A 19,740-nucleotide genomic window follows, 5' to 3' on the forward strand; every position below is an offset into this window, starting at 1 on the left:
TTGGTCTTGACGTTTCGACACCAATGGTGGTAAAACTCAACTCATTGTTTGCTCTTTACGCTCTGAGCCAAGTGTATCAGAAACACAGACACCTCGATAGGGATCCGAACCTACGACCCTCGACATTAAGATATCATAAAAGCGTTGTTAAAACTTGACCAACGGACATCCAACCTCCCAACCTGTTGGCTTGAAAGAAGCCCAACCAGATTTCGGGGCAAATCTCCGGCTCTATAATAGACGTTGTCATTCGTATTAAAGATCATCAGCCGCCATTCAACAGTATGCCTTGGGCACAATCAGAGACGTCCAGAAACCTTCCCTCCGTACGTAATGTTGAGTAGTATAGGCGTCCACACCATCCACGAACCCGACAACGCAGAAAATCAACTCGTCACAATTGTCACTCTCAAAGGTGACTTGCACTTTCTCTCTCCTGCACCCCCCCCCTCCCCTGCAGCCTGTCAGACCCAGACGTCTCTCTGACACGTCATACCCACTATCACTGTCAAAGTCAACACGGTCCATCACGGTCTCCGCCTTTTAACCACCTCACAACCACGCCCCTCCTCCCAGGTTTAACCTGCTCGTAACCTCGTAACCTCGCCTCTGCACTTTAACGGTCTCCTCCGTTGACTCTGCAAACAAAACTCGGCCTGTACAACTCGACCCCGGAAACGACGTTGTTTAAAAACGAGGTTCGCGGTTTGGTATTATACTTTCCGACTATATCCTCAAACTAAGAATCAAATTCCATAATTGGAAGCACAGAAATTGCTTTATTTTTTTTCTTTAAAGACAGTGGACACTATTGGTAAATGTCAAAGACCAGTCTTCTCACTTGGTGTTTCTCAACATATGCATAAAATGACAAACCTGTGAAAATTTGAGGTCAATCGGTCATCGAAGTTGCGAGATAATAACGAAAGAAAAAACACCCTTGTCACACGAAGTTGTGTGCTTTCAGATGCTTGATTTCGAGACCTCAAATTCTAAATCTGAGGTCTAGAAATCAAATTCGATGAAAATTACTTCTTTTTCGAAAACTACGTCATCTCAGAGGGAGCCGTTTCTCACAATGTTTTATACTATCAACCTCTCCCCCTTACTCCTTTATACCAAGGAAGGTGTTGTGCTAATAATTTTTTTGAGTAATTACCATTAGTGTCCACTGCCTTTAAGTACTGGTGGTATATTCCGCTTGCAACCTGACAACATATTGAGCCCATGGTGGTTAAATAAAAAGTGTACCCATATTTTGATAGCCATGTTTATCTACTTGCTTACAAGTTTTGAACTTGAAATTAGGAACTTAACGAAAAGAGAAGAGGTTCACCCAGTGTTCCTGGTTTGATTGAGTGTATATTGCGCCACAGCACCTTGTAAACCAAAACATGTAAAGGAGTTGATCTCATACTTCAAAAACGTGGCTCCACGAAACCTCGCAGGTAAATACTGAAAGTTGAAGCGCCTTGATTTGCGCGTCACTGTGTGACGAATATGAGGGCTATATACGAAGCCACTGTATAAAATATTAATTATAAAAAAAGGAAACTTTAACCACCACAAGTTGAAACTTTCTTCTGGTCTTTTGACAGTGGGACATCTCGACACGGAACGTTTTATCTGAAGGGAAAAACGTAACGGTTTGACGCCTTGGATTTCGCATTATCCACGGCACCGACCCAACGCCCGATTGCCTACATCATTTCAAATTCATTGCCCTTCATTTACTACTTGAGGATTTGACTGCCACTCCTTCATTGTTTACCTTCATTACTGTCGATACAGTGTCAGTCTTTAAAGGGACCGGACAATATAATTATTGGTAATTACTCAAAACAATTGTTGGCATAAAAACTTACTTGGTAACGAGTAATGGAGCGCTGTTGACAGTATAAAACATTGTGAGAAACAGCTCCCTCTGAAGTAACCTAGTTTTTGAGAAATTATTTCTCACTAAAATATTGGATTGATTTCGAGACCTCGAAAAGCACACAACTTGTGCGACAAGGGTGTTTTGTCTTCCATTATTCTCTCGCAACTTCGACGACCAACTGAGTTCAAAATTTTCACAGGTTTGTTATTTTATGCATATGTTGAGATACACCATGGAGGTAGATTCTACCTCCATGGATACACCAAGTGAGAAAACTGGTCTTTGACAGTTTCCAAAGGTGTCCAGTGCCTTTAAAGAAAAGGTATACTTTGATATTTTGAACTGTGCAATTATTGTTGTAATCCTACATAAATGTTAAAATATACAATAATAACTAACTAGGGAGAATATAATTTCAAAAGGTGGTAAAGTTGTTAAGATATTGCCGAAAATCTGTGGTTATGTCCGTCACACAGGAAGATTAACCCGTAATTGGAATACACAGTCTGAGAAACTTTTCTCAGATTGAAGATCTTCATGCACTTCTTGAAGACGAGCAGAGCATACTGTTCGAAACGTCGATGCCACAACATTTCTTCTCAAAGAGTTGAATACATTGTACTCGCAAGTTTACAACTCTAGTTTTTCTTATGATCAACACCATACAATGCATTACGAGCATATCATACCTAATCATACAATACAATGTTTTTTCATTTAACTTAATTTCATTTTATTTGCCAGCAAACATGAAAAACACAAACATGTATTAAAAAATTGCGCATCAAAGATTTACAAGAAAAAGCAATACAATGGTTATAAAAAGAGAACAACAAAAAATATGTAAAAACACTAGCAAATTACTGAAAAACCTGGCCTGGCCGCGGGCAGATTATAAGGATTGTGTAGGAAACACCTCCAGTGGGGGTGGAACACAAAACACTACAGACAAAACAAAAGACAAGAACCGTGGCAGGGAAAGCCAATAACGACAAAAACTTGTCTTGAGGCATTGCAATGCATCAAACGTCACCGCGTCTTGTTTCGATCGCTGCAATCAAAACAAGCCTCTTGGTCTGTGTACATGGAACGTCCTTAACAACCTCGACTGTTTTTTAGATTACATTTTATATTCCGATGACGATTGGTACAGACAAGTTTTCAAAGCCAGACAACCTCTTAGATTGAAGTGATTGATTTCTTTCACCGATTACCAAGTACACTTTCGCCTTAAAAGGGAAGGTACACGTTTGGTAATTACTAAAACAAATATTAACTTAAAAACTGACTTGGTAACGAGCATTGGAGAGCTGTTGGTAATATAAAACATTGTGGGAAACGACTCCCTCTGAAGTAACGTAGTTTTTGAGAAAGAGGCAATTTCTCACTAAAGTAATAAAAGACTTTTAGCTAGAAGTCTTTTATTCTTATCTGAAAGCACACAAACTCGTCCAACAAGGGTACTTTTTCTTTCATCATTTTCTCGCAACTTCGATGACCAATTTGAGCCCAAATTTTCACAGGCTTGTTATTTTATGGTTATGATGGGATACACCAAGTGAGAAGACTGGTCTTTGACAATTACCAAACGAGTACCCTCCCTTTAAGCACGAAGTGTCCGCCCGTACAGTCTTTGTTTTGCCCCGTTCAATCGACTGCTGTTTAATGCGCAATTTACAGCAATCACCCACGATGTAATGACTGTGAAGAGAAGGTATCGCTCCATGAAACCCCCGGTTCAACCTATCACCTCTCAATTAACATTATTCTCGGATTAACAGATCAATCACTTTCACTTCAACTGTCACAATTTTTTCCCCCATTCCATGGTGACTTTTCCCGCTGTTAATTTTAAAATGATGCAGGTTTTACATTCTGCATAAAGCAAGAAAGAAAACAGTCTCTAACTTTTTGTCCTTCAACCACTGTTTTTATACACATTCTCTGGACATTCCTTTGTTCTATGCATTAATATAATAAAATATTTCCCATTACTGATGCCAACTTTGTTTGGACAGTAAGTGTTTAAAGTCTCTCCCCATAGAATTTACCCCAACACTTGTTCCACTGGTCAGCCACTAAAACAGTTACGAACAAACTCTGTAAGTTTTCAGTCCTACCTTAAGTATGCACATAACAAAGACGCTCCACTTCAGCTGCTACACGCACTCATTAGAAAACGCTACTTATAATCTGCATCTACAAAACAGAAAACATTAAAAATTGTAATTGTTAGGAATACGACGCTCGACAACTTTGTAAAAGATTTACAAGAGAAAAGAAAGAGAAGAACAAATGTTTCGAGTTGAAACAAGGTGTGGTGAATCACCATCCCTAGGGAGAAGTATTTGCTCAGAGAAGGGACAAGAGTTCAGGAGACCAGACTGGTTCTATCCAACCTCGATCTCACCCCTATGACTTTTCGCAAACTGTACCTTACGTTACCTTTCTCAAAAGTCTGTTGCTGGACATTGTTCAAATCAATGCCAATATAATTGTCACACAAGGGGCCAAAGTAGGCCTACCATGTACCAGGGACCACACCAGAGACCAAACAAAATCTTACCAACCTTGATCTCATCCCTTTGACTTTGTGCATACTCTACCATAACTGTTGCCTTTCTCACAAAGTCTGTTGTTGGACGTCTTTATTTCATTGCACCAATCGATGCCAATAAATATTATAAAATCGTAAAATAAAGAAGACCAGGGACCACACCAGAGACCAGACTGTTTTTTCAACCTCGATCTCATCCCTTTGACTTTGTGCATAATCTACCATAACTGTTGCCTTTCCCGCAAAGTCTGTTGCTGGACGTCTCTATTGCAGTGGTCAAATCAATGGCAATAATTATTATACAATCGTCGCATAAAGGGGACAAGGGACCGAACCAGAGACCAGACTATTTCCTACAAGGCTCAACCTCATCCACAACACACCCTCCACCCCATCCATGAACTTTCTCTTCATCAGTTGTTGGACGTCTCTCTTCCAATGTTTGCTTGATTCACCAAGGAGTATCCTTCTCTCCCCCGATTACCTTCCCGCCAAAATGACATCAACTCGAGTGTATCGTAGCATGATGCCTTGCTCTTCTGATTCAGCGCCCCCCATTTCGTCCATACCAACCACGGCCTCTGAGCCCCGTAACACAATTATCAACACTCCGTCAAATCCATCCCTTTTTCTTTCCGGTAATACCAGACTGCCACTCCTCCCCCTTCTCTATTCAGTCTAACCTCCACCACTATCATCTCAAGATCCAACAACGGGATCAAAAGTTACAGCTTGACGGGTAGACGGGATGAGGAGGTGGGGGAAATGTTGTCCCTTGACAGCGTGAAATTTCAAGTGTGCTTCGACCAAAACGAAAAAAAAATGTGCACTTTTCATTTCACTGACCCTCATCGCACAATGTTTGTCTGGGTCTCGGTTGACGTACTATCGATTATAATAACATGGATCTTGCAAACATAAGCCCCTTTCACATGAGAGAAATTTAGCAAGGGTCCCTTGCTAAAATTGTAGCATGTTTGTACAGCTTTACAAAATGTACCTCGTGTGAAAGGACAACCATTTTGTCTTCTGTCCAAGTTCTCTTGCAAAATCTTGACCAAACATTGCTACATTTTACGACCATGCTAAAATTAATCAAGGGACCCCAGTTAAATTGCTGTCGTGTGAGTGGCACTATATACACACCAGACTAGTCTAGTCACCAACCTCGGATTCAATCTGATTTTACTAAAGCTGCAAAAAGCTATCGCAGAAATGCCACCACTACAAGGAGCATTCCAACGAACAATAATACAAAGCAACCAGAAAGAATTTCGGATACCAATCGCAATGCTTTGTGTCGCAAACATAACACTCGGCATGCCTACATCACCACATGTATTTCACACTCTGGTCCCTGTTGAATGTACATTTCTTAAGGTATTGTAGATAGCCGTTCAAAGCGCACGAAATGGACGCACAGAGTATGCACTAAATCTATAGACCTTTATCACGCCGTTTCCATTTGGTCATGTGCCTTATATCGAACAACAATAATTAAATGCTAATAAACATTTTGCAAATAGGAACCAGGCTATTTTGTTCTTCCAGCCTCGGTTTTGGTTACATTGATATCAACGGGGAAAAAAACAAGATGGCTGCACCATGATAGAGGTCTATTGCATGACTTCGTTTGTCATAATAGAAAATCTAGAAAATCAATACAGACATCAATTGGAAACAGGGTTCAACTCTAAGGTTCATCTCAACTGTAACACTTCACGTATAGGTCTTTTCCTAATCCCCAACAGTGTTTGCTGTCAAACCCTGTACGGAAAACTCATTCTCACTTGGTGTTTTTGTCTGACTGCCTTCCAAGCACCAGTTCTCACGCCCATTAGACCCCTGCCAAATGGCAGCAAATCAAGGGTACCCTTGCGGAGCCACAAGCCCCACTGTGCCTCCCTACTATTCCCCCTCCCCTCTCTTTACTCTAGGTAGCTACCTAGGTTCATACCTCCAGCATCCTTTGGTAGAATCCGTGTTAATCCTTCGCCATTCCGCTTGTCGGTTTGCTTGCTGTTCAGGCTGTGCTGCCAAACAATGCATGCGTGCACAAGATGCCCAACATGCGTGATATTCCATCGCGGGCTTGTTTTTCGCGCCAAAGGATCTTGAGAACCCGACGGCTGATGCGTGTATAATAAAAACACAACTAAGAAGTGTGGTTGACACATCAGCAATTCAAGAGAAAATTCAAACAAATTTAAGATCAAGATAATTATGGATTGATGTCAACCTGTGGTTTTGGAGGTATTGTTCCTTGACAACACAGTGGTTATAATGGCACTTCACTCCCAATAACTTAAGGGATCAGACTATTCCCTGCTAGCCTCGGTTTGGCTATTTGCTGCTAACAGAAATGACACAAACTTGAGATTGGGAAAAACGATCAAAATGGCGATAAGTTTACGAGCATACCTCTGTAAATTTCTAAAACTTGTTTTTGTACTTTCGGCACACCATGCACCATCGTTCGTTTTGGACAAAGTTATCTTCTGTCAACAAATAAAAAAAATAAACTACTGTTTGTAACGTCAATTATCTGTAGTTTTAAATTGAACTATACTTGCAAATTTATTATTATGCAAAGAAAATTATTAATTCAAGCATAGTTTGACGTCTTAATTTGTTTAAAGCCTTATTTGTGATTGAAAAGCAAATTGCAGAATCACACCATAAGACAACCTATCGCTTAGTGCATCTGAGACCCGAACTAACCAAAACGCATAAAAAATGACCTCACATGCAACAGCCGTCAGTTCCAATAACACCAAATCTGTATATTAAAAGGTACACAAATCCGCAAATCTCCGAACGAGCTCCGTCCGATATGGCACTCGTTCCTACCCGGCTTCTTTTCCTTTTTATTCTCCATCTTTAACTGACCCGTCCCGTACTTTGCATGGATAACAGACTCAGCTCAACTAAAGCCACAAATCCAGTCCCCAAATCAGGGAAAAGAGAAGCGAAAAAAAGAAAAGAAAAAAAAATTGATACTGATTAAGGAAAACGCGGGAAAATGGATTATGCCCGTATTCAACATGGCGGTTAAATTGTTGAGAAATTGGACGGAGGATTTAGGGGGTGAATTTCACAGCTAGGTTAGGCTGTAAAAGATGTGTCACACAGACACGCTGGATTTATTACTTTCTGTATTATGGATTCCACGTATGACGTCACGCGAGGTCATGGACGGGCTGGAGAACACTGGGCGTGGCCATTTGCGGATCTAGAGGGGGGGGGGGTAAATGCATTCGGGAACGATTCCCCATCTCTCATATTTTCTGCTGTACCAAAATGCCATCAATGTACGATAATTTTTGACATGATGTCAAGTGCACTAAATATAGCCCCAACATATTCTGGGTAAATATTACCGAGATCACCCATCAGATCACACGATTTGGGGTTCCATCAAGGTTCAAAGTTGGGCTACATTTAGTCCCAGAATATTTATTTAGGACACAGATGAGTCCAGAGTACAAAGGGGAAGCACATACACACTTAAAGGTAGTGGACACTATTGGTAAATACCTTACTTAGTAACGAGTAATGGGGAGCTGTTGGTGGTATAAAACATTGTGAGAAACGGCTCCCTCTGAAGGGGAGTAGTTTTCGAGAAAAAAGTAATTTCCCACGAATTTGATTTCGAGACCTCAGATTTAGAATTTGAGGTCTCGAAATCAGGCCTGAAAGCACACAACTCCGTGTGACAAGGGTGATTTTTCTCTCATTATTATCTCGCAACTTCGATGACCGATTGAGCTCAAATGTTCACAGGTTTGTTATTTGATGTTGATATACAGCAAGTGAGAAACTGGTCTTTGACAATTACCAATAGTGTCCAGTGTCTTTAAGAAAGATTAAGACAAATGAGAATACAGGAAAATATGGTTCTTTTAGTGTCGTTTGTAATTTTATTTCAATTGCCGATTAACTTAATTCTTCTACATTGAATTCCTTGCATATTATTATTTGAGTCCCAAAAACTGACAGTCTTCCACAAAACCAGCACCAATCTCAGGAAACGGTGGTGGCGCCCTTCGTCCAGTGACCCAAATAGTTAAGACTTGAAACAGTCGTCGGACCATGATATGCAAATCACCGAGTGGAACTTCTCGGCGCGGGTTTTTAATAAAAAGAAGTAAGAACAACATTGTTTTCATTATTTTTTTTTTAAGTTAATGTTTTACAATTCCAACCAGATGACGTCTTTACAGTGATTAATATGCACAAAAACTCCTGTCAATCATCCTTGGCCACGCCCATGTAGATTTATTCTTTAAACGACGAATACAACATACAATACGTACATAAAACGTAAAAAACCTCCATAATATAATAATGACGAACTTATTATTAACATAGACATGATGAATAACCCGACTGTCTTGTTTGTTTATTCTATTAAACAAATCTGATGAGCTACTATTATATGGATCAATTCTTATTGATCATTAATCGATATCAAATACTATCGATAATATAATCGATAATGGATTTGTTGTGTCTTAATTATGACAGAGCGTAACATTTTCCAATCATGCCTTGTGCGATGATAAAAGCGCCATTTTGTCTCAATGGTTCCCGATCGCAAGTAATTTAAACACTGTGTGCTGTACGTACAAGCACCAGTTTAGGAGCGAATTTATAAAATATATACTGATATAATATTTGATAATCCAAGTTCGTTTTATAGCTTTTTTTTTAGGTAAGGGAGATAAAGTGCATTGTGGGATTCCTAGCGTAGATCTCTGTATCATAACTAATGTGTACAAAATGTGTACAATGTGCATTGCGCAAGACTTCCGTGACGTCATCATGATGACGTCACGTGCATGTACTGGCAAATATTTTTGTAGTTGGCTCTCAGCTGATGAGATTGTCGAAATAGACAGGTCAAAGGTCGACCAAAATTGTCTCGGCACAATCATCGCAAGTAAAGAAAAATACATCACCTGTATTCTGTCTACTATGGAGTGCAGCAGATTTTTTAAAATGAAATAAAAAAGGTTTGACTGTGGTGTGCAGATGTTGTAATAAATACCCCCTAAAGAAAAGAGTTGACGATTGTAACGGAAGAGACGCGATTTACAAAACGTTTCATAAAGGCACAGGTGTAAAAACATAAAAAACAAAACAAAAAACTAAGATTAAGAACCATAACTATGAAATCTGGTGGAGGAAGAATTACCTTTTAAGTAAAAAAAAAAATCAAAAGTAATAATATCTATAAAACAATTTGTTGTAAAATATCTCATAAAATAAATCCGTTATAACTAATGTGATTTTTTTTTCAGCTAACAATAGTTTTTATTTGTTTTTTTAAATGTCTGACGTTTTGTACAGTAAATTCTCCAAAAGTTTCTTGAAAGGATCCCTTTGCGTCTGCGCAGTGGCGTAATACTATTGGCGGGAAAGATAAGTGGCATTTTTAAAATTTGTTTGAAAAAAAAAAACGCCTGCGATTGTTTGGGAACATACAGACAAGGCGGACAGTGAAAAAAAAACGTTTCGTCAAATTTGTAAAATAATGTGGCAACATAATAGGACTCTGCACCGATGACGTCACTTTTGCTCAAACAAACTTGTCACCACTCTCGCGACCACTAGTCTGTCTGCTGCCACCTAGTGTTCCGTAGTCACAAAGTAAAGAAATGTTTCTTAGTGGTGTTGTAGTACGCGTTTGGACCCAAAGTGAATAATAATAGATTTGTTATTAGATTCTGAAAGCAGTAAGTTTATTTCAGCTTGAAGTATCACAAGGAAAATGTGATTAAAGTTGATTTGAGGGCATTACTTAAGAAAGGAATGCATCCATTAAATACTTAATTTGTTAATTATTTAATTAATTCATGTATCTAAAAGATATTGGGGCTGCCAATGTTACAGTTTTACACTAAAACTTAATACTCAATGTGTAACTCTCATGCGGCATTTTGCAAACCTTTAAGGTGTTGGATGCCAATGAAAAGCTCTTTTGAATTGACAAAATTCTAGATTTTCACAGCTTCAAATAATTACGCTGGGTAATTTGGTGGTGATTTTTATATCTTGGAATGAATTCTCCCCAGTTAATAACAACAACACACCATTTCATTACGGTATGTGTCTTGAAAAGTACAAAGATTGGAATGAATGTATCTTCCAACAGCAAAACGTTGTCCTATCTCTTAAATAGGGACCACAAAATGTCAAATAAATATTTTGAAATGACTAGAAGTGTGCAAAACGAAATCCATTGTCAGAAATAAAAGCAATGGTTTTTGTATAAGATCAAGTCAAACCATACTTATCAGTTCGAAAATGAAAAAAAAAAATCAAATTAAAAACAAGAACAAAAACTTGGTCGCATTTTAAACATAACAAAACACACGACATTATGTTACACCCAGAAACGGTTCACTTTATAACAACAATAATCTTACTAGAAAAATCCCCTTGTCTTTACCACCTATGTACCATGTAACACCGATTTACAGTTGGAGCGCCCTCTCTTGACACCAACCATCTGATGGGGGGGGGGGGGGTTTGTAAGCATCGATTATTTATTTCTCGAAACTAAAACCCATCTCGATTTTAATTTCAACAGCGTTTTCTCAGACTCTGTATCTCTAACGAGATGTTTTGTCCAACAGAGGGCGCCCTACATGTAAATGCAGTGACGTCATTATGTCATATCTATTGTTTAGAGAGAATTGCATCACTACTAATATCTACATATCACTACAATCTACAGTAACAAGTCTATTGATCAAATACAACGAGGAGTATCATACATTGTTTTTTTCTTCTATTTTCCCCTTTCAAAAGATTGTTTTAAATTAACGATTACATGAAAGATTTATCACCAGAAACAATACACCGACAACATGAAAGTTCCTGAGATAGTAGAAAAGTTGTCAACTAAAGTGTTTTTTTCCTTCTCCAGTCGGTGAGTTACAGATAATTATCTCAGTTTTTGCGTGGATCCAACATGGCGGCCTCCACAGGGATGCTCCATGAAAGGTTTCCATAATGGACATCGAGTCTCTTAGCGGCGTCAGTAATCGATCATAAATCATCTTTGACCTTTGTTTGTGGAGGGAGAGACTGATGCTGTTGCAGAAACAACTCCCGGATCACATGTTCAAAAGCAACTGAAAGACTTATAAAAAATCTCATCTGCAGAGCCGGTAGTTTGGTTTTGAAACAAACATCTCAGTCAGCCTCTGAAGTATAAGCCTCGTTTTGGTGAATACAGTCTCGTTTTGGAACACGAAGTGCCGAGTCCCGTTCTGGTCAACGATATTGATGGTGTCTCGTGTTCGACTCAATACGACATTCGGATAGTGTAATGAATTGACGAGGTGCTTTACAACGCATAATAATGTTATGTTTGTTCAGTTGCAACGTTCAGTTGAATCTGTACTATATAGTTTAAGACGATTCACAGCCAACTTTAACAGCATTATGTTCCAACGAGGCAGAATCCATTCACGTATTGGTGCCTCGCAGACTGAGTTCAAAACCTATGACCTTTGACACTCGAACACCACGAGAGGTCAACTCTGGAATGTACATAATAATATTTCTTCGTTTTTGACCGACAACATGAGTCACCAATGGCACCAGTGCGATTTGGGGACGAGGTTATTGGTGTCAGTCATCGAGGATGGTATTAGCACTTAGCTGAAGGTACTGTGTTCTACGTCATCAAATGTTGCCTTTAACCTCATGTCTTCTTAAACATAGCATCCACCCAACTCTCAACCTCGTTACATGGGGAGCGAGTCCAATCAACCTTGATCCCATGGATGTGCCCTTGCTTTACTGTATACGAGGCCAGTACTGGGACGTGTGGGAGTCTCCAGGGTTACCCCCTGGAACTTGGACTGGTACTGACACCCCTGGAGAAATTAGACCTGTGGTGGAAATAAAGAAGAAAAGAAAAAAAAACAATAAATATTTACGTTTTAAAATGTTCTAAAGAAGAAAAGTCTGCCCTTGTGACGTATTATTGGCTTGCCAAAGCATGGATCACATGCCACCTTTGTTTCCTTATGCACACAAACATTGATTACCGGTTTTCAACTCAACTAAGTATCGCAATCATTCAGTATTAATATGTCTATTAATGTCAACAATATTGATTAAAAGACACTAGCAGTAAAACTACTGAATTGTGGTTTTGAATGTACAAAAATATAGTAGTTTATACAATAAAGTGGTAGTTAAGACGATTAAAAGCAGACACTAGACCCCAAAAACAAAAGGGCAAAAAACCCAGAGTTGCAAAAAAAGAAAACTATCATAGTACAGTCCTTTACTAGAAAACAGTTGTACCAGTATTAGAAGAGTTTGTTTTGGCTTCCAGCCTCGATTTGGTTACACTAATTTAGAACAACAAAATGGCGGACTACTTACTTGAGAATGCACCGTTGTTGCAAGCGCTGTTCATGTGATGGCTCTGCATGTGGCCATGGGAGGAGTGGGTAGCATGGTGGGATTGCATGGCATGATGCTGGCTCGGTGTACCGTAGAGGGATTCATGGTGGTAACCATGGGAGACGGAACCCATCATGCTTCGGTAACTTCCGGAATCTCTCGGTGGCTGTTTACGAAACAAGGAAATACTATCATTTAGTCATTTTAGTCATGGGTTTTCATTCAAGTTTGGGATCAGGTTGGCTCGGTAGTTTCTATGAAATTGGCCCCTGGCCTTTGACATCATCAAAAGTACACTCTGCCTTTGAACTGACCTGCACATTTAGATTTGGAGCTGCCGCCATACTAAAGCTCGGAACGGGCGGGAGGGCGCTATAACTCTCAGCCGTGCGGGGTACCATCGGAGCAGATGGCTGAGGAATAGGCTGGTATACGCTGATGTTATTGGAGAATCCGCCTAGGTTACTAATGGGCAGATGACTGGAAGACTGAGGCGGGGCCTCGGTCTGTTGCCGCCGCTGGTTCCGGAGTTTCTCCTCGCGACGCCATTTGGCGCGGCGATTCGAAAACCAAACCTAAAAGACAAAACAATTATTTGGGAACTATCATTATTTGTGTATTGATTTGTTTAGACATGGCAGCCTTGTTAGTTGTACAACTGCTATCCCTAAGGCCCCTGTGTCCAAACAAAACAAAGAAAGCTGTTGTATTATTTAAACTTACAAAATGCTTTATTTTTTACTATTTTAAGTCACGGAACATTATTTTTATTTATTTGAAAACGTGTACCACTAACTAGGCCTATGTAAGTGGGATTTAAAACTGCATGGTGAGAAAACAATGTATTAGGTAATTTTACTTATGTATTCATTCATTAATGGTTTATATTACCAAAAATAAGCACAATCACAAATGGAAAAAGAGAAACAATTAAAATAAAACAAAACAAAACATGAAAAATTGCACACAGAAAAGAAATCATCGTATAATATAACAAGTCGACGATTTGACCAGTATGCTCTGATCGTCTTCAAGATAAACAAACTCTATTGATGCAAAATGTTCATGAGTACATGGTGGAATTATCCATTAACTGATATCAGAATATTCCCATCACATATCGTATACTCAGAAATTCCTTTTTTATTTATTATTATGAACACCAATTGATACACAATCAAATATAATTTAATCATAATTGTATCAGCGAGGTGGTCTGACAAAATAATTCAATATTAAAAAATGTTTCAACGATATCATCGCTAGAATTAGGTTCTTCCATTAGGCAACTAAAAAAAGTACCCTGCCTTTGGTGTGTTTTTTTGTTGAACCTGTGTCCAGATTTTGTTCTTGATACAATGTTTAGTCATATGAACAAGAGACATTTCCAGCACGAGCCTGAAAAAGCCCCCTAGCCGGGCGATTTTTATCTCCTGGCGTTTAAGTAAAATAAATGAACAAGCTCAACGCGGGCGTTTTAACTTGATTTGTGAAGTTATCATTTCTGTGCGTGACAAATCAACATCACTTTAGCCTAGTGCTATATGATTCATATCTGGCGTCCAATTATAGAGGGCGTTTTTAGAAATCATATCTCGAACTTCCTCTTTTTGTGAACACATTGCTAAATTCATAATGTGAAGTTTTGCAAGCTACATTTTAAAAGAATTTCCCGTCGTGTTAAACAAAAAGTGAGGTGTGTGTTCTCGTTCGAGCAAAAGGAGTGCAACAGTGGAACCCACTTTAAGTTGTTGATTAATGGCACCGGACACTATTGGTAATTGTCAAAGACCATTCTTCTCACTTGGTGTATCTCAACATGCACAAAATAATAAACCTGTGAACATTTGAGCCATATTGGTCGTCGAAGTTGCGAGATAATAATGAAAGAAAAAAACACTCTTGTCACACGAAGTTGTGTGCTTTGAGATGCTTGGTTACCAATAGTGTCCAGTGCCTTTAAAGGAACATGACACCGGAAGTAAATAACTGACCTGTATTCTAGCTTCCGGTAGATCAATCTTTTGGGCGAGGCGTTCCCTGGCAAACACATCTGGGTAGTGTGTTCTTTCAAATTCTGGAAAATGAAAACAAGAGAAATTTTTTTTTAGTACACGTCTTAAGTTGTCATAAAATATCAAGAACTATTTGGTTATAGTGTTTAAATTGACGTTAATGACAACAATTTTGCAAGGCCAGAATGACAAACTACTACACATAAAAGTGTCTGCAAGTGACGTCATCACGTAGAGCAAGGGAGCCCTCTGTGAACATTTCAACACACATCATATCACACTTGTTGTATCAAGATCACAATAGTTTTTCACGCGTGTTTAGAGATAAAATTACTCAGCAATTTTAAACCCATCTTGCACAACGAAACATTTTGGTCGGGCTGTGTCTCGGGTAAATGAAGCGAGCGACGATACTTTAACTTGATTGGTCAAACCGCTCGCACTGGAGATAATTAATTCCGCCGTTATCATAATTAAACATATATGTACCCCTCGCGAGCTTGGTAATTGACCCCAAGGACATGTGCATTGTGTATGGAGAAGTAACTCTATCATTCATAGGATGGGGGTGATCAAAGGCATTGACAATGAGGGGCTATTGTGTTTAATTCATAGCTATACCAATTAAACATGCATTTATTTATGAAATGACCTTTGAAATTATTGCTTTCCACATCGTTCTTGATCTTATTTTAAATGAGGTGCGAGGAGCTTCGGTATAAAATGAAATTGGATAGGATAATATTTGGTGGCTGTTTATTTTTATCCAGACGTAGAAAAATTAGTTTGGGAAAAGACTGTGCTTGTCTCGCGAGTATTCGATCGCTGTGAACCGTGAAAGCGCGCGATTTTGTTCCTTCACAAAATGTTCATATTTATAGGAACCGATGTAGTTTTGAGGTATGTTGGACACAGTCGTGGCAGTATTAATTTGGGGTAAATGTGTCTGCATACATCCAAACCAAACAGTGCCCACAAAATGTTGAGGTATTTTGGACACATTACCATACCTTGGGGTAAATTTGTCTGCATACCTCCATACCAAACAGTGCACATCCAGTGTCCATGAATGTTGAGGTATTATTTGGACACACTACTATAGTTTTGGTTCAATTGGTCTGTGTACACCGAAACCATACAGCGCCCTTCTACAGTGTCCAACATATTTTAATAATTCAAACCAATGTTTGAAGACACTTTAAACGTTTATATACTTAAGTGTGTCAAATTGGAAGCTGCCTGTGGAAAAATAGCGTGCAGCTCATGAAGACGTTTTTGTATTATTTCAAAAGGCTTGGAATATCATTCTGCATAGAACGCACACTTAGCAAGGTTTGCATCAAACAATTTTAGTGACTGGCAAAAGCAGGCTAGCTTGTCATCTCACACAAGTCTGCCAGCTTTTTACGGACGGTCCGTTTGTTTTTCAAGAAATATGAATTATATTCAACACTGAACTAGCCAGCAGGATCACATTGCCACCATGTTCAGTTTATGAAAACTACATTATCAAATTAAAAGTTGCAGGCTCAGTAATGGAGGAATAGTTATCAAAAAATTTTCACTCTGAGTATTACATTTTATAATAATGAATGCACGAGTAATACAACAAAACCATCTTCCAAATTGATGTTTTCCTAATCTGAATTTGAAAACGAATTAAAGTCCGCCTTGACAAAAGGCTACTGCAATTATTTATGTATGAGACTGCCATTTCTGTCGGTGGAAACTACGAAGAATGAGCCGCGGATCGGCCACCATCGCCCGCCGTCTGCTGCGAGTTATTCACGGCAGTGGATTGCCCTGCCAAACTCGCAATTACGCGGAGTGCGTAACAATAGATTGCACTTGTGGGTGATATTAGTTTCCCTAACGAGGTATTTTAATGCAATATTGATGGTGCTCATGTGATGGGAACATTAATGTAAGAGTAGTGAACAAAGCTTCTCATTTCTATACGACAAAGAATTTAAAAAAGTGTAAAAAAATTCATCGGTCTGATTATTTGCTTTTTCGTCGTTGCTTTGTTCTTTTCGATAAGTACACGCATTCCACTCAGGCAAAACCATGTACTTATCGATCCTCACACCCGGACCTGCAAGTCATTTCCCCGGCGGATCAAGAGCTCAACAACTGGCCGATGTAGCCTTGAAGATATTACCCCTTTCGTCTTGAAATATGTCTTTAATTCCAAGGAGACCCCCTCTAGGGGGATGCATGTAATGCAAAAGACGGCCACGCGAGGAGTGGGGCCGGCACATCGCGCGCGCGCCTCACGATTAGGCGCGTGAAATCGTGTTTTTGTCTTCGTGTCGCTTGGTGTGTGCTTATTTGCAGATTGCACTGTATTAAGAGTGTACTGTGATAAAGCTGACCCTGCCCGTGGCCCAAGTCTCTCTGCGAATAGTTTGTATGTACAGTCGTAATTCCCAGCATCCAATATCTCAGGTAGCAAGCCATGCGTGCACTCGCGGCTCGTTTTCTTGGCGGGAAAAACTAATTGCGCGCTGATCAAAAGAAGAGCCAAAAAAGGAGACAGAGTAGAGAGGGGAAGAGAAAAAAGAGGCGCAGAATGGAATAACGCCCATTGGCTATATGCGTTCTTCATTTCCAGTGTTTGCGCATGGCTTGGCAAGTAGAAGCCAAGGTCATGGCGCTTTAGTGATGTCGCTAAGAAGGATTCTTTTTCTTTTGTTTTAGCCGCCGATGGACGGAACTCTCGCGGCTTTACGTCTTATAAGATGAAGTACTAACACCGGTTCCTCTTCCACCACAAACAAAATTATTAAATTTGGCTGGTGAAAGTCATTGCATGTTAAGCTTATTATGGCTCAATTTCTGCGGGTAGGTTTTTTTTTTTCAAGAGAGACACAAGAGAGTGAAAAACAAACAGATGGTTTAAACTTTTGTTCTAAAATGTTCCTCGTCCATTACTAACCTGACTATCAAAGAGGGTCGCATAATTATGAAAGTTGTTTTTCATGTCAGACTGGTTTTCTTGCTGGTCAAATCAGAAAATTCTAAAATAATGCACTGCAAAACTTGGCTGTTAAAATAACACCATTGCTGTTGCCACAATATAGACAACCAAGAAAGAACCCACGTTTTGTGTTCAGAAAAGTGTTAATTGAATACCACCCTTTGTTGTAAATGTTGTTTCTTTTTGGTACAATGTGCTAACACCCATAAACATAACAAAATTTCCTAATCTGCTCAACAAGAACGAAAAATAAAAAGAACCACCTAACATACGTTGAGACCTCAACTATGCATTTTGTTCACTGTTCACTGAGGTCAAAGTAAAGTCAAGTTTCTGACACGCAATGATGGGTAAAAACGGTTGCATAGCCTAGTTCGATCGCCATTTTGTTTTTGTGACGTTACAACAAATTTGGTGATTACACTTTTTCAAGGGGTCACTGGCATGGTGTCGGTGTTATTAAACAAAATGGTTATTTATTTCTATACGAACCCTTGAAAAACAGGAACCACAAAAGGTGTCATGGGTTTGGGACCGCCTTGTCGGTATACCAATAGAGAAAGGACCGGGTACAGACGGTGAGTTAAGGATCTCTCTGTGTGTATTAACACGGACAATAGAGACGGGCACCAGACACAATGAACGTGTACAAATAGGGCCCATAGATCATCCGTGTATAGACGTCGCCTGTAGTTACCACTGAGTGCTAAATTGTGCAATTTTGATAATGTACTACTACCCTCTTATTCTGGATGGCTGTAATTTCTCAGCAGGTAACTTTGTTTGTGAGTTTGAGGGTCGGCCAAGCAGAACGGTGAACGACCGAAAGTATTTATTTTTCCCTTCTACCTGGCCTTCTCTTAAATTGTTTTGAGCATAGGGTTGGTGGTAAGTGCTTATAAGATTCAAACCAGAGGTACTATTAAATCTTTGAAGAGACACAAAATATATATATGTTTTTTAAATCGCGTGACTGGAATTACGCACGAACAAGTCTCCCTGTTGCCGAGAAGAAAATTAAATTATCAAACCAAACTCATTTAAACCATACCATTCCCCCTATCCCCTTCCGATTTAAAACAGCCGTCTGATTAATCCCTGCACGAAACGGTCGTTGTTTAATTGATTAAGTCATACTTGAACAAGTCTCAGACGCCTTTATGAATAACAATTAAATATCAATTTCGTTCATGGACAGAAAAATAATAATTTAAACAACAATGAAATAAATAAAAAACCGCAAGCGGAAAGGTGGATAGGTAATTGGTCGGGATATTGTAGGAAAAGATCTCGGAAAATCAAGGAGTACTTTTTTTTAAATTTTTTTTTTTACTTTTTTTAGGAAATAAATACATAATTTATTTTGACAGATTAGGAGATAAGTCATGTGTTTTCGAGTGAGAGGTAAATGACTTGGTCCTAACCCGGAATATACAGTTTTGCGAGTGATTTAACGAGCAGCGACCCTCGATGAACCGACCAGATAACGAGTCAAGGTTACCACCAAATTGCAAATGTGAATTATAAGAAGAAAAAAATTAGAAGATGTAAAAGAACAGAACAAAAGCTGTGGATCGAAATGTTGTTTTCCCTTCAACAATCTAAAGTGATTTTATTTTGACACGGGACTTACGATAGATACAAATTGAAGATTTGATTTTGTCTCTAGAATAATCAAGTTTATTTTTGTTTAATGATTAACCCCAACGGTCGGTCATTGATTTCTTGCGTTCTGCCTGTTCACTATTATTTGATGTTTCCCCTGGGTATAATTCGTGGGGGACTACAGTTTCATTTTATGATTGTAACAAGTTGTATCAAGAAGAAAACATTGATACCGTTTGTAATTAATTAAAAAAAGCAAAATCAACGTGTTCTT

At 39.1% G+C, this 19,740-nt stretch overlaps 1 protein-coding gene across 3 annotated transcripts in view; it reads right to left on the reverse strand.

Annotated features, from left to right (window-relative positions):
- Positions 1-8,351: 8,351 nt before the first annotated feature.
- Positions 8,352-19,740, reverse strand: part of LOC139953866 (paired box protein Pax-6-like) — a 106,358-nt gene continuing 94,969 nt past the window's right edge. For all 3 annotated transcript variants that reach the window (XM_071953456.1, XM_071953453.1, XM_071953455.1), the window contains 4 exons: positions 14,861-14,943; positions 13,181-13,441; positions 12,846-13,032; positions 8,352-12,343 (listed from right to left, as the gene is read on the reverse strand). In XM_071953456.1, the coding sequence (XP_071809557.1) occupies positions 12,249-12,343; positions 12,846-13,032; positions 13,181-13,441; positions 14,861-14,943 (626 nt within the window). In that variant the 3' untranslated portion in view covers positions 8,352-12,248. The remainder of the gene's footprint in view (positions 12,344-12,845; positions 13,033-13,180; positions 13,442-14,860; positions 14,944-19,740) is intronic.

Source organism: Asterias amurensis, chromosome 22 (genome assembly GCF_032118995.1).
Source record: "Asterias amurensis chromosome 22, ASM3211899v1".
Lineage (NCBI taxonomy): Eukaryota > Metazoa > Echinodermata > Asteroidea > Forcipulatida > Asteriidae > Asterias > Asterias amurensis.